At 34.4% G+C, this 15,784-nt stretch overlaps 2 protein-coding genes and 1 long non-coding RNA gene across 5 annotated transcripts; 1 reads left to right on the top strand and 2 right to left on the bottom strand.

The window, feature by feature from the left end:
- The first annotated feature begins 1,455 nt into the window (after positions 1-1,455).
- LOC127073909 (serine/threonine-protein kinase STY13) lies at positions 1,456-7,115 on the top strand. 2 transcript variants are annotated; one of them, XM_051015156.1, is made up of 7 exons: positions 1,456-1,608; positions 1,689-2,027; positions 2,363-2,484; positions 4,861-5,057; positions 5,158-5,332; positions 6,317-6,451; positions 6,574-7,115. In XM_051015156.1, the coding sequence occupies exons 2-7, from the start codon at positions 1,697-1,699 to the stop codon at positions 6,778-6,780; spliced, it is 1,167 nt and encodes a 388-aa protein (XP_050871113.1). In that variant the 5' UTR covers positions 1,456-1,608; positions 1,689-1,696; the 3' UTR covers positions 6,781-7,115. The 2 variants fall into 2 exon arrangements, with proteins under 2 accessions (XP_050871113.1, XP_050871112.1); XM_051015155.1 differs by having other exon boundaries at positions 1,471-2,027.
- A 184-nt stretch (positions 7,116-7,299) lies between these two features.
- On the bottom strand, positions 7,300-9,351 carry LOC127073910 (bidirectional sugar transporter SWEET5). Its single transcript, XM_051015157.1, has 6 exons — positions 8,914-9,351; positions 8,718-8,754; positions 8,401-8,617; positions 8,018-8,179; positions 7,795-7,914; positions 7,300-7,671 (listed from the first exon to the last, which is right to left on the bottom strand). Exons 1-6 carry the CDS (start codon positions 8,954-8,956, stop codon positions 7,558-7,560), a joined length of 693 nt encoding a protein of 230 aa, XP_050871114.1. The 5' UTR covers positions 8,957-9,351; the 3' UTR covers positions 7,300-7,557.
- Positions 9,352-9,580: 229 nt separating this feature from the next.
- Positions 9,581-15,688, bottom strand: LOC127073911 (uncharacterized). Of its 2 annotated transcripts, XR_007785895.1 has the most exons (4): positions 15,516-15,688; positions 15,108-15,320; positions 14,866-15,030; positions 9,581-14,111 (listed from the first exon to the last, which is right to left on the bottom strand). It is a non-coding gene; the product is annotated as an uncharacterized LOC127073911 (long non-coding RNA). The 2 variants fall into 2 exon arrangements; XR_007785894.1 differs by having other exon boundaries at positions 9,581-15,030; positions 15,516-15,683.
- Positions 15,689-15,784: the final 96 nt, after the last annotated feature.

Here is a 15,784-nt window from a genome sequence, read left to right as displayed (position 1 = left end):
CTTCTAAAAAAGCAAATTCAAAAATAGATAAAATAAAAGAAAGATATAAGATTTTTATTTTGATATTTTGAAATTTGTAAATCTATCTTTAACTCTAGATAGTGAATTTTTTTTTAAAATAACGAGGATTTTCAAAAAAAAAACGAAAATAACCATCTTTTCAATTTTTTTTTCAAAATAACCAACTTTGGGAGAGAATGCGTCAGGGGAGTTGGCGCACCCCCAAAAAAATTAGAGGAGGCGCCAGATGCATTGACGCACATGCATTGGACTCCTAAATGAGACGCTAATGCTTGTGGCGCCTGCATGACCCTCCTAAAGGAGGCGTCCATGCATCTGGCGCCTACATGGCCCTCCTAAAGGAGGCACCAAGGACAATGGCGCCTTTGTGTCATTTGTTTGGTGGGTGTATGCACCACCACATCTGGCGCATACACCCCCTCATAGTATTTATTTTTTTTATTTTTTTCTATTTTAATATTTTTTATAATATTTTTTGTTTTTAATATTTAAAATTTATTTTTTAATACATAATAAATAAAAATGAAAATAAAATAACTTCATTAAATAAAATAACGTAATTAGGTTTTTGGTCTTTCTAATGTAATCAATTATTATATATTTAATGAAGTTATTTTATTTTCATTTTTATTTATTATGTATTAAAAAATAAATTTTAAATATTAAAAACAAAAAATATTATAAAAAAAATATAATTAAAAAAAATTAAAATAGAAAAAAATAAAAAAAATACTAGGAGGGGGTGTATGCGCCAGATGTGGTGGCGCATACACCCACCAAACAAAGGACACAAATGCGCCATTGCCCTTGGCGCCTCCTTTAGGAGGGCCATGTAGGCGCCAGATGCATGGGCGTCTCCTTTAGGAGGGCCGTGCAGGCGCCACAAGCATTGACGCCTCTTTTAGGAGCTCAATGCATGTGCGCCAATGCATCTGGCGCCTCCTCTAATTTTTTGGGGGTGCGCCAACTCCCTCGGCGCATCTTCTTCCAAAATTGGTTATTTTGGATTTTTTTTTTAAAAATGATTATTTTCATATTTTTTTTGAAAAACCTGATTATTTTTAAAAAAATTCCTAGATAGTTATCCTATTCCAATCTTATTTAAGTTGACCGTCATACAAATATATTTTCAAAACAAATTACTTAAAATATAAAAGTTGATTTTCTCCAAGTAGTATTCCAGCGGCACACGTAACAATACAAAAATAGGTTAAACATTTAATACACTTTTAGTCACAATCAAACTATTTACAACTACTAAAATAATACATCAATTCAATTATTTTATAAAAAAAATCAGTCAAACACTTAAATAAGTAAAACTTAATGCCCATAAATTACAAAATACAAATTCAAAATAAAATAATACATAACTTTAATTTTTTTACCAAAATATTTTATTAAAAAATTCAGTCAAATTATTTTCATTAATCTCAAAAAGGAGAAAAGAAAAAAAACAAAAAAAAGAAAAAAAAGAAGAAAAGAGGAGAAGAAGAGTGAAGTGGGTCAGAGGCACACGTTTTGAGCAGGCAAATCCATGTGCTCACATGGATAGAGAGAAATAGTAGAACGAAGAAGAAGAAGACGGTGATGAATCAATAAAAATCTCAAACCCTAAAAGTTCTGATTTTTTTGATTTCGTTTTTGATCGATTCATATATTCATAGATTACAAGATGAAGGAGAGTAGTGATGGATTTGTTAGAGCGGATCAGATTGATCTGAAAAGCATCGATGAACAGCTTGAGAGACACCTCAACAAAGTGTTGACTATTGACAAGAAAAAGCGCGTTGAAGAACAAGATTCTACCGCTTCTAATGTTTTTGATCATGCTCGAGTTCATACCAGTAGCGCTGGTAATTCTCCTGTTAAGTTCAAAACGAACTTCAAGAAGCAGAAGCAGGATTGGGAAATTGATCCTTCTAAGCTTATTATCAAGAGTGTTATTGCTCGTGGTACTTTTGGGACTGTTCATCGTGGTGTCTATGATACTCAAGATGTTGCTGGTTTGTTGCTCTTCTTCTTCTTCTTCTCTATTTTTAATTTTTAATTTTTGTTTTAGGTTTTGGGATGAATTTCTTGTACTCATCAGATTCAGATGCTTAATTCCATCATTTTTTAATAAAAAGATTATATATTTTTCTTTAGAAAAGAGTTGACTTTTACAATAACTTTGTGAGGTTGAATAATTTTTGGGAATAGTATCAAATTTGGGGGTGGATGTAATGAAAGTTGTTGTTTTTCTATTTGTTGGTTGTTCTTTTGATAGAAATTGAGTTAGGGATTTTATTTTTTGCGTTTCACTGATGATGGATTGTAATTACTGATTTGATGATCACAGTTAAATTGCTTGACTGGGGTGAAGAAGGCCAAAGGACAGAGGCTGAAGTTTCTTCACTGAGGGCAGCGTTTATACAGGAAGTTGCTGTTTGGCATAAACTTGATCATCCCAATGTCACAAAGGTTGATTTCATTTTATTTGAGTTCTTATGTTTGTATTGTTTGCATATTATGTGATGAGTTTGTGGTTTCAATGTTGCATGTGCTGATGTTATTTGCTTAGTATTTTCTTTTATTTGGAATGCAATCCATTGATTTTTTTTTCCCTTTATTGGAATCATTTTCCTGAAAATGCAATTCAGTCCTCCTTTTTAAGTATGCCTTTGCATATTATATCGATTGAATTCATGCAACATATTTGCTTTCCATTGTAGACTCTTTCTTTATGTTGAGCATACTTTCAAATGGTGGCTTATCTAATCGAGATTCTCATTGTGGATCAGAAGATCTATTTTTTGAATTGTGAATCTAATGTTATTATGAATTGTTTGATACATGGTCAATACACATATGGTATTTTGAAGTATAAAATAAACCAATTTGTTAATAAAAGAAGCAAAAAAACATAAGTTCATACATCGCATATGGCAAAAAAGTGAGAGCAAAATACTGTGTAGGGCTTATTTGACTTGGGTTATTTGGAAGATTCTGTCCTTTTCTGAACAAAAAGCGAGAAAAACCCTAACAAGTCTTTCAGAAACTGGATTGCGTGACCCTGCATGTTTCAAGGCGGTATCTGGAGCAAATTATGAATTGTGTAATTTAGGGGCATGTTCTATTCATTCAAATGAATCAAAATTTATGTTGCAATTTATTTCCAAATAGATGCGCATAGCGATTTATATTGATTTGGTCCAATTTAGTTTCTCAAATCGAGATAGGACTCACATTTATTTGGGAGACTGATAACCACTCAGCTGTGGATAGCGGAAGGCCAAAAATTTGCTATATTAACACACTTTTATCGCCTGAGGCACCGCCATGTCAAACATCCCTTCACAAATTGCCTTTGGCGGTTGTCAAAAAACCCGTTATGCCATTCCGCCACAGCCTCCATTTAACAACACTGTAACCCATGTCCAGTGATTAGGTCATTTGACAATAACTCTTTTATACTCCATGATGCATGTAACTTTTAGGGGTTTACTTTGTAACCGCGGCATCACTACCTTCCTACCTCCCTTATCTGCATGCACTTCCTTCATTTACATTCAGCTTGATTTTTCTTGCTAGTTTGGAAGGGGTTTCTTTGATTGTTATTGAGGGCCCTTTAATTTTTATTAATTTATAAAAAAAACTCTTCATACATACAGTATTATTTAAAGAGCATGAGGTATGCAGGTTTCACAATGTAATGGTATTCTATAATGTTTTATTTGCAAAAGATAAGAAATTCTTATATTTTGCGGAAACTAAAAAATGTTAATCATTTTTTATTGAACTCTATTCATAACAAGAGCTTAACTATCTAGGTATGTCTTTCTCTCTTATTTTTTCTGACTATCTGTGATAATCTAATTTTAAGTTGGGATATGGAACTCTAAAGTAGTTTTGATGATAAGGGGTGATACGGAATGAGATTGTTGTAATGTGTAATTTGCAATGGCAGTTCTTCAAAGAAATATCACATCACTTAAACACTGGTGGCGATGGTTGCATATGATATTGCCTTATTAACATGCTACTAATCTTGACTTCTAGAGATTTTAAATTCCATAATTAAATGTATATTTACATATTTGGAGTTTTACTTCTTTCGTATTATTCTGAAGGCAGTTTTGAGGAGATATATGTTGAAAATAGTGTACCCATCATAAAGTTAGCTATAAGATAAGTAACTTGACTACATCCTTTCCATAAAATTATAGAACTTAAATCATGTATCATTAACAAGTGTTGATACTTTGTTGATCTAAGAATGAATACCGATTTCATCAGATAAAAAGGAGTCAGTTTTGATATGATTATCATTCTATGTATAAATTGTCGCAACTTCAGAGTGCTTTAAACTGGAACTAGTCTTTCACATCAGAGGATAAAAATGGATGTGAATAGGAATTTTCTATTTGGTTCAGCATCCTTTCCACTGTTGAGCAAAGCTTGTAAATAAATAAACTAGCCCACTGGCATGTTTTGAATTTTCCTTATCATAAAAGCTTCTATAATTTATGGTAAATCTGTTCTTTGAAGAATTTATGTTTTTACCATGTTCTCTTGTTCAACGCATGTTTTGTATACTCTTTGCATTAAAGTCCTTCCATTTGGTGTGCTGCGTGTTCTTCTCTTTGTAGTTTCCTTTTCTGCAACTAAAGATGCATGCAGATATAGAGAACAAGTATAATCATAATGCCTCTAAGGCCCTCATTGCTCTTTTTCTTCATGACATATTCTACTTCCTGCTCTATGATATCTTGTGATATTTGGTAGATACTTTTTTTACTTTCTCTTATTTCAATGGTATTATGCACTTCTCTGAAAGTATCTTGTTTTCATGTTCAGTTTATAGGGGCAACAATGGGATCTGCAGAATTGCAGATACAAACTGATACAGGTCTAATTGGCATGCCAAGCAATGTCTGCTGTGTTGTCGTGGAGTATCTTGCTGGAGGTACTCTGAAATCATACCTGATAAAAAACAGGAGGAGGAAGTTAGCTTTTAAGGTTGTCATCCAGTTGGCGCTTGATTTAGCAAGAGGGTATTTATCTATTTTGGTTGAGGCTTGGCAGATTGGCAAAAAAATTATGCGTATAATTTATCTATATAACTACTCAACTTGAACTCATTTGGTTTTACAGGCTGAGTTATCTTCACTCTCAGAAGATTGTCCACAGAGACGTGAAGACAGAGAACATGCTGCTGGATAAGACTCGCACAGTGAAAATTGCTGATTTTGGTGTTGCGCGAGTCGAGGCATCAAATCCTAATGATATGACTGGGGAGACCGGAACTCTTGGTTATATGGCTCCCGAGGTGTGTAGTCAGTACCTGTAAAATCCTTTTAAAATTATAAATGACTGTGTCGGTACCTCTAAGATCCTTTTAAAATTAGAAATGATTGTGCTATCATGTATAAGAGAGTGGAAGCCCTAGTGCAAAGGCACACAATGTCAAAATAGGAAAGGATCCTCTCTTGTTAAAATTTGAAATGACCTTGTTATGTGAAAACCTTGGTTTCTCTATTCGTAGATTAAATAAGACTCTGTTAGGAGACTTGGGTAGTGCTATGTGATAGAGATTTGGGCATTATGGGGTGTCCAAGTCCCACATGAGTAGTATGAGATACTCTGGTGTATTTAAGTGGCTTGATTCTTCCTTTGATAGCTAGATTTTAGGAGAGGGTCCTCCAGGTGCTTAGATACTTACCGATTGGTATCATAACTGGTTTCTGGTGGCTCGGAATGGGAAAGGCCGAGTGAAGTACGATAGAGTGCCAGCCGCCTGGACACCGGCTCTCAGGTGCGGTGCTATGAAAGAGACTTGAGCATTATGGGATGCTCAAGTCCCACATTGAGTAGTATATGATATGCTCGGTGGTGTATTTAGGTAATTTGGTTCTTCCCCATTGATATCTGGCTTTTAAGGGAGGGTTCCCTAAGTGCTTAGATATTTATTAGACTTTTTAGAATTTGTGAATGTATGAAGAAAAAGACATGCACAAATTTTTCAAGAGATTTTTTCGTCTCAAAATTCTCACACAGGAGGGCCGTCTGATGGGGAATGGAATGGGTATCTCTTGCCCCAATTTCATCCAATTTGGATCTAGTGTATCCATTCTCCAATGTCATTCTAAGAGTTTTCAATGAGAATAAATGATTACCTTTATATGGCTGCACATAGTGTGTGAAACTACATATAAGAAAAGAAAAAGATGAGATAAGCAATGTTAAGTTGTTCAAAGAGAAAGCCGTTGTAATTGACTATACATTTTCCCCCAACGGGGGTGACTGATTACAGGTTTTAAATGGAAACCCCTACAACAGGAAATGTGACGTGTACAGTTTTGGAATCTGTTTATGGGAGACATATTGTTGTGACATGCCATATCCCGACCTAAGTTTCTCAGAGATTACTTCAGCTGTTGTTCGCCAGGTATATTTGCTACTCTGTTTTGATTTATTGTCTCATTCAAAGCAATCCATAATTGTCACTGTGGTGGATCCAGTGTCCGTGAATCCATCGTAATAACATTATTATGTTCTGTTGGAATTTAGAATTTGAGACCAGAAATGCCAAGATGCTGCCCAAGTTCTCTTGCAAATGTAATGAGGAAATGCTGGGATGCCAGTCCTGATAAGCGGCCAGAGATGGAGGAGGTTGTCTCCATGCTGGAGGCCATCGACACATCCAAAGGTGGAGGCATGATCCCTGGTGATCAGCAGCAGGGTTGTTTATGCTTCCGCAAGCATAGAGGGCCATGAAGATCTATTCTTTTTAGTCGACAACAAACCATTTGGTTTGGTTTTAGTGGTTTTTCACTATTTGAAGAATCAAATTTGTATCTATGGTGAGAATACAGAAATTGGATTATGTAATGAGATGAGAAAAATACACAGTAGCAGGTATAGGTTGAAGGAGCTGGTACCTCTGTTTTTCTTTTACTCTTACCTTTTTTTCTCCACCTTGGTTTGAGTTTTGTGGGTATGGGTATTCATTTCAGCCTATGTTGCCTCCTACCTGAATCTACATTATACTTATATATTACATTATACTGTTGCAAACTTGCAATCATATTTATGTGATTAAAATTGGATCAGTTGCCTTGGTATTCTAATCTCTATATTCAAAAAGGTCAATATTTATGTTTCATTGTTCTTGTTTACAAAAAAAAGACTACCTTCTGTTTTCTTCCAAAATTTATACATTATGCTGTCAAAGCTATGAACCTTCTGTTCCTGTTTTTTCAATCGATATGATAAGTGTTATATTGATTTTCCCGCTGATTATAAACTCTTGTATTAAAAAATCTAGGCAAAACTCAAATGAGCATATACATCATTTATGCCCATAACAGTCACTATATTGATTTCAAGTAATTCTATTCTACAATAGATCAAACGCTAATGTTCTATGATTTCAACAAAATGAAATAAAGTTATTCTTAAAAAACAAAAGTAGAAAAGGGAAAAATCCCACGAGTCCTCTGCATGAACAACTTTTTCCTTTGAACATGTTCTGTCTTTCAATTCAATCTGATATCATACCATGTTGATATTAGACGGCGCATCTTCGTCCCACTTCGTTGTTCTATAGTAAACTCCATAAAGGATGAGCTGAGCCAATCCAGAAAGTGCTCCCAAGCCATTGGGAACCTATGTATTTAAACATTTTATTCTCTTAGAAGATATCATTAGATAAATCTCAAAAGCTTAATCAAAGGACTAACCATTTCAAACAAAATGTGAAGTTAAATAGAAGATAGATAGATAGATTACCACTATGAATGGATCCCATTTAAGAAGTGCATAAGTTGTCCAAATAACTCCATTGAGGAAGTTGGCAAGTGAAAGTAAGAATGGCATATACTTCACACTCTTTGTTCTAATGACTTGCCTCTGTACTTTTTTCAATATGTAAAGAAACAAATTTTAAGTATATAAAAAGGGGCAACAGTAATTGCTATTTTGCAAACCAAAAACACTGAATAATCACACGTACCATGACAGTTAAGGGTGAAAAGTACATAAGGATGTTGAAGATTATGCATATAAATCCAACAACCAACCTTCTCTCCTTTTGGTTTTCAATAAAATACATGACAATAAATATCACCAACACAAGAAAGACAATTTCGGCAAGAATGGCCATCAAGATCTTCTTCTGAAATTCATTAAATTCATCCAATCCAAGAATCAGTTAGGTCAACATTATAAAATTGATAATATGAATAAATTATTAAGTCAAAGAATTAATATTTAAAAAACTGAATCAAACATCCAACCGACGAAGACATCTGACTCATGGTCAAATGTTAGTTCACGAAGTTGAACCGTCTGGTTGGATATTTAAAATAATGAAAAGAAGAAAGAGATGTTTCTCACACGCTTACTCCCGTTTGAGTATAGGAAGAAAATGGAAGTGTAGACAATCTCAAGGAAGAAACCAAAGCCATTAATTGTGACGACAAGAGTGTTGCTTTCACTTATGAAGGGCATTCCATAGAATGACCACACTGCACAATTAAGTATTGTTACCACATATGGATCTGGTTTGAAATCTTGCACTGATTTTGCTTTCCATATTTTTATAAACGTAGGCCTGCATATATATTACAAATATTTATTTACCATTAATTATTATCAGTGCTAAAATCCATTCAAAAACTACAAATTCAAGAGAAAAAGGTAGAGAAATTTACAAGGGAGACATGAATAAACAAAATGATATGGCATTTCCTGCAAAAAATTAACAATGTTATCAAAAAATAAACAATATCTTAAAGCTTGTATTAAAAAAATTCTTTAATGTTTTTTTTCTGATGCAATTTTGGTTGTACATAATATCTATCATTCATCAACATGGAAGAATTGTGCAAGAGGAATTTGTTCACCAACCGATTATTCCAACGACAGTTCTTATTACATCAGTGTTAACCATGGCTACAACATTCAAAGAAGAAACTCTGAAGGTAGAAGATTAGAACAAATTATTAGTGTAAATGAAAATTGTTTACTAGATCATTTTTGTTTTTAATATCTGTAGTTTAAACAATATTAATAGTGTAAATGAGAATTGCTATAAATAGATAGATATTAAGACACTTATCTAAGTTTGGGTGAAGTTATAGTTGTTGACCGCAACAAGTGTGAAGTGGTGACTGGTGAACCTGTATTGTAGCTACAAGAAACTTTTCTTTCTTCGGAATTCAATCACTGTCTAACTAACACCATTGCTTCCTAAAATAGAATCATAGGATGTTTTGAGTATTTTCAATGATTCATTTATGTATTATGTACTTTTTGTTGAAACTTTAGGATTTAGACAAGAAAAAGACTGGAAAATAGAAAAAGAGAGACTACCAATATATTATTATTATTATTATTATTATTATTATTATTATTATTATTATTATTATTATTAATTAAAATAGTATCCAAAGTTTTGAGGATGGCATATCATCATTTTAGATGTCACATAATCTTAATTATACCATCTCTAAATATATGTTATTGTGATTTTTTTATGTTGACTATTTTTGCTGTTTTCATTTTTAAGATTTAATGTATTTGACCAGGGTATCTTGAGGTGTGTCTTGAGTGGGGTGTGAATGCTCAACAATGTTTTATAGTCAATGTGTATGTGAAGTGCTCGATGGATGAGAAAAGTGATGTGGGATCTCTTGGTTCGAGCTTATGGGCGATTCTCAGGTTCTGTCTGATGTGTGTTGGGAGACTTCAAGGTGGTTCTTAATCGGGCAAAGAGAAAAGAGGTTGTTGGCCTCGGTCCCTACGAAGTCCTTGGAGTTTAGTGTTTTCATTGAAGCAACGAGGTTGGTAGTTCTTGCGTTGTTGGAAACAAGATTTACTTGGTTCCATTCGAATGTGGTCTATATGAGTAGGTTGGATTGAGTACTTCTTTCGACTGAGTGGGAGTATGCATGGGACTAGGGTAGTCTTTGAACTTTGGCCTGAGATGTGTTTGATTATTGTCCAATTATTTTGAAATATCTATCTCAACTCTAGAGATCTAAGCCCTTCGCTTTAATAATTTTTGGTTGAACGGTGCCAATTTTGAGAGGGTGGTTAGTGAGTCCTGGTGGATAGAAGTTCATGACGGTTGGATGACGTGCAAGCTGAAGGAGAAGTTGAAAGCTCTTAAAAGGACACTTAAGGTTTTGAGTAAGGAAGTGATTTATAATTTGGAGTTTAAGATTAAGATGTGTTCGGATAAGCTTCAAAGCTTGGAGTTGAGAGCAGAGTCTGACCATCTTTCCATAAACGATTTAAATAATAGATAGATTTAAAGTTAACCAATAGTTATGAGACTTGATCCGACGTTGTGACTATCAACTTTTCGAAAGATTTAGGTTGGTTTGGTTGAAGGAGGGGGATGCCAATACTAGGTGCTTCCATGCTTGTGTTAAGTGTATTAAGTAAAAGAGTAGGAGGATTAGTTTGGACGCTCTTCGTGTGGGAGACTTTTGGTTGGATAAGGTTATAGAGGTTCGAGGGGAGATATCAAGGTACTTTATGGAGCGATTCTCGGATTCTGAAACCAACAGGTCAACCCTCGATGGGGTTGCTCTTCCTTGTCTTTCTGTAGCTGAGGCAAAGTCCTTCTCTGTTAGATTTTTGTTCTTAGAAGTGAATGTTGTTGTAGTTGAGATTGATGAGTCCACGAACCCAGGTTCTAATGTTTTAATTTTTAAAGTAAGGATAAGGTCTTTGAGATGTTTGACCAATTTTACCATAATGCTGTGTTTCCTAAGAGTCTGACTTCCCTTTTCGTAGACCTTATTCCTAAGGTGGAATCCCTTTTGGATTTAGGGGATTTCATACCTATCTCTCTTGTTGGTTATTTGTATAAAATGTTAGCTAAGGTGTTGACTGCTAGGTTGGTTAGGGTCATGGTGATGCGTATTTCCCTAGAGCAATAAGCTTTTCTTAAAGGGAGACATATGGTGGATGGAATGGTGGTACTAAACGAGGTCTTAGATCTTGCTAAAGTGTCTAAGTGAGAGTTTTTTTTGTTCAAATTAGATTTCGAGAAGGCTTACGACCCTGTTAGTTAGTTGGTCCTTCCTGGATTATATGTTGGGAAAATTTGGTTTTGATGATTGTTGGAGGACTTGGATTAGGGCATGTGTTTTTTTGGGTAGTCTATCAATCTTGGTGAATGGGTGCCTTACCAAGGATATTAGTATCCAAAAGGGTCTAAAGAAAGGAGACCTTTTAACGCCTTTTCTTTTTCTTCTGGTGATGGAGGGTCTTAGTGCTTCTTTGAGAAAGACGGTCTCGGTAGGTGTATTTGAAGGTTTTAAGCTAGGGGTGGACAGGCTTGAGGTGTCTCATCTCTAGTACGTAGATGACACAATGTTGGTGGGGGTGAGGTATGTTGACAATATTTTGACTATTAAGGAGGTTCTCAAAAGTTTTGAACTTGCCTCGGGTCTCAAAATGAATTTTTCCAATAGTTGTTTGTTTGGAGTAAATGTGGGTAAGACTTTCATGAATGTGGTATAGGAATTTTTACACTATAAGGTGTGGTCCCTTCATTTTAAGTATCTTGGGCTCTCGATGAGCGAATCTGAAGAAGGAAAAGACTTGGGATCCTTTGGTTAATTTGGTCACTAAGAGGCTAGCTTCTTGGAGGAATAAATTTGTTAGCTTATGTGGTAGGGTGGTTTTTTCAAACTTGGTTTTGAATTCAATCACATTGTTCTTTATGTCTTATATGAAGATGCCAATGTCTGTTTGGAAGAAGTTGGTAGGTTTGCAAAGGCAGTTCCTTTTTTTTTTTTGGGGGGGGGGGGGGTCTCTAAAAGAGGCATTAAGGTTGCTTGGGTTAAATGGGAGGATGCAAGTAAATCCAAAAGATAAGGAGGTTTAGGGTTCAACGATATTAGACTAGTTAATTTAGCACTGCTTAGTAAGTGTACGTGGAGGATTATTCAGGATTCACCCTCACTTTGGAGAGATATTTGTATGGCTAGATACAGTTAGAAAGGATTTGGTTCCCCTTTGGGAGGAAGATGAGGGAGCCTTCGGAAGGTGTCACACTGGTGGAGGTGTGTTTTTCTTCTTGGGTCTCTATCAGATCAGGTGCCTGACTAGTTTACCACCTCCTATGTGAGGAAGGCCAGGGATGGTCTGAAGACTAGGTCCTGGAATGATGTCTGGGATGGTACTAGTCCTTTGTGTGTTTCTTTTGAGAGGCACTTCCTGACTCTGAGAAAAAGTATCAGTTGTTGTGCTTGGGAATGTGATGTTGGGGTTTGGAGATTCACATGGATACGATCTTTCTGAGTCTAGGACAATGAGCTATTTGGGAATTTTCTTGCGCTTATCACATGCATAGTTCGACGTGATAAGGTGGATTCTTGGGTTTGGAAATTGGATCTGACTAATGGGTTTTCAATTGGTTCGACTTATGGAAGCCTGATGGCTCTGGCAGGGGTCAGGGAAGATATGTATGAGAGGGTGGCGAAAGGATTGTCTAGGGTTTAGAAGAGTTGGACGCCATCTAAAGTTGTGGTGTTCTCTTGGAAGCAATTTAAAATAGATTACCGACTAGGAAGAATCTTCTTAGGCGTGAAATAATGTCAAATCCTAGTGTTGGGGTGTGTATTGTGTGTGTCGGGCATGTGGAGAATGCATATCATATATTTTTTCTATGTGAGGTAGCTTCTGTCATTTGGTATAAAGTTTTTCAATGGGTAGGACGATGTGGGATTTTCCTCACTCGATCTTAAGAGTTTTTGAGTTGTTCTAGCGTTTTGGGTATGGGAAACAAACGTCTTTAGACTTAACTTCAATATGGAAGTTTGTGGTTTGGACTATTTAGAAATTGTAGAACAAAGTTATTTTTTTGCAAGGAAAGCTTGACGATTAATCATTAGATGTCTACAATAATTAGCTTTTTATGGAAGTGGATTCAGGTCCATGCTTCAAGTTTCTTCATTTCTCTAGTTGATTGGGAGTAACCTGCCCAAGTGGCTAGGCATTTAGGGGTGTGCTGGGTGGTCATTTTCCCTCCTTTTATTTTGTACAATTGGAGATGTCTATCTTCTTCCAACTTGTTCTCTCTAGAGGTATGTGAGTCAAGAGATTTAGGATAGTATTGACAGCGTTTTGGGTCAACTTATGTTTTTTTTTTGAGGCGGTTGGTGTGTTTTCTTGATTTTCTATTTGGATTCCTCTTTGGATTTTAGTCAAGGTTTAGTTGTTGTTCATGAGTACTTATGGTGTTCTTAGCTTTATTTGTATTCTATTTAACTTTTTGGTTCTTTTATTTTTAATATTTTGCTATTAAAAAAAAGCTAAATATTACACTTTGAATTATGTTATCTAGGCATTATTAGTCACAAAGTTCTCTAACTTAATTTAATGTTTCACTTTAGTCTCTTATTTAAAAAAATATTACAAGTTAGTCCCTTAAAACTGTTATGTTAGTCAAGTTGGTCATTTCTGTTAAATTTTGTAAAAAAACGTAATTTGTGCACATGTGGCATGACAACATTGCAAAAGTTAATATAGTAAGTCAACAATTTTATCAAGGGATTAAATTGAAACATTATAACTATTTAAGTGACCAAGTTAAGAAAGTTAATAAAACTATGATTAGAGGGCATTTGTAACAGTTTCATAACATTTTAGATTAATAAAACCTTTGATATTAACATAATCTTAAATTTAATGACATTAAACCATACTCTTGTTACATTATTTGATTCAAACTAAAAGGATGATCCTATAATAAATAAACATAATCCTATGTTTTGATTCTAAACAGTGAACTAGTCTTTTCTAAAATTTAACTTTATTACTTCCTAAAAAGTGCATATGTCAATCTTCATCAAATCTAGACGAACCTCGTTCCTTTAGAGAGCATTGCACCAATAATATTTGGATTTACAGGAATGATGGATCATACATGTTTTGATTTTATAATGAATGAAAAAGTGAAGATGAAACAACTTATTTTTTGAGGTCGAGTAAAGAAATACACACACAAAGTGAGTTGACAAAGCCAAACTTTGATTGTGAATTGTACATAATGTTTCAACTACATTGGCATGAACTTCAGGAGGGCTCTGGTCCAAACAAAAAGGAAGCAGTTGTCAGATTATTCATTATAATAAAAGACAGTACAAATTATTCATTTATAACAAAATTAACCAACAACATAAGATGCTCTTTTACAATGAATGATTAGAGAAAATTTGCAATTGAACAATTAAAAGCAAGTTGTGATATTCATTATTAGTCACTGCAAGTTGCATATCCTGCTGCAAGTTAAGTAAAAACTAACCCTAAATATTTCTCATAGAAAAAAGACACTATTTCTATTTGCAAATATACCAACAGTGCTGACAATGTGGATTTGCCACAACCGTTAGTGCCACACAATAACATTTTCACAAATTCCTTCCATTCTCGAATCCTACCATCAGAGAAAATAATTACAAGTTCAAGATGGGAAAATTGTACTACATTTTTAAAATTGTGACAAATTAAAGGTATAAGTTTTAGTGAGCTTCAAATATTTCTATGATGTGCTCATGTTGAAATTCAGTAATTTCACCCATAAGAAAAAATATTTTCTACAAAACAATCAAGAAGGAACATTTAATCTATTCATTATCTTGATGACAAAACGTATAGAACTGGAAGTAGAAAATATAACAAACAGAAAAATAGAGTGAACATTTAATCTATTCATTATCTAAAAAAAAAGAAGAAATAAAAGACTCTAAAATATATACTTAATAAAAAGTTACCTCTCTATTTGTGAGAAACTTGAAGTTATATGTTATACACACATATTGAAATGACGAATACATGTACCTTGCTGAAGTACCCAACAAGCAAGTTACTATGACTAACTACGAGAATTCAAAGCTCAACGTATTTAGGCAGTCACCTAGATCTTGAAAAATCATGGACTCCAATTCAAAATTTATGTGGAAGCATTGTGTTGGAAACCCATTCAAGACTTGCCACGTCATCATCCTATAAACAAAATCCCTCATTTTAGTTTCAGTTACAAAATGGAGAAGAAGATGAATTTTACATAGACAGAGACTCACCGAAACGAGTAATTTAGTTGTGAAAATAAACTATCTTTTTCTTCTTCATCTTCCTCGTGGTATTGTTCGCCGCTGTTGGAGAAGTCAAGGTAGTCGTCAATGGAGAAATCTTCACCGACAACCACCGTGTTTGAGTTAAAGCTAAAAAGTTCCTTGCCGAGCGTTTTTTGATAAACAAACTCCCTTCTTAAACTCGGTTTCAAAGTTTTGCTACTGCAAACTCCATTTTTGTGCAAATAAATTCAATTATTATCCGGTTTCAATTTTAGGTTTAATTTTTGGCGTTTAATTTTCATTATAACAACGGTTGCAAAAATAAACAGTCTGAAACTTTATGATAAGTATAACAACCATCTACTATAAAGTTAGAGATTAAAACAAAATTAAACTTTGTGCTGCTTTGCTTACCAGTAATTTAGTGGCTTATTCTTCCACTGAAACATGAAACTTCTTTTCATGAGATCTATGAGTCTTTGTGCGTTTGTCGTTGAAAGACCGTCCTTCTTGGATTAAATACTACATGTGATTCGATGGAGCAAGGGAATAAAATTAGGATTAGAGTGTTTCACGTGTTTAATAACAAATAATAATAAATTTAAAATAAACAAAACAAAAAGGCAGGTAATATTTTTTCTCAAAATTTATCGGAATGAATCAATTTGACTAACTTAACCGTT

Source organism: Lathyrus oleraceus, chromosome 4 (assembly GCF_024323335.1).
Source record: "Lathyrus oleraceus cultivar Zhongwan6 chromosome 4, CAAS_Psat_ZW6_1.0, whole genome shotgun sequence".
In the NCBI taxonomy this organism is placed as follows: domain Eukaryota; kingdom Viridiplantae; phylum Streptophyta; class Magnoliopsida; order Fabales; family Fabaceae; genus Lathyrus; species Lathyrus oleraceus.
This window is presented reverse-complemented; position numbering and strand designations above follow the sequence as displayed.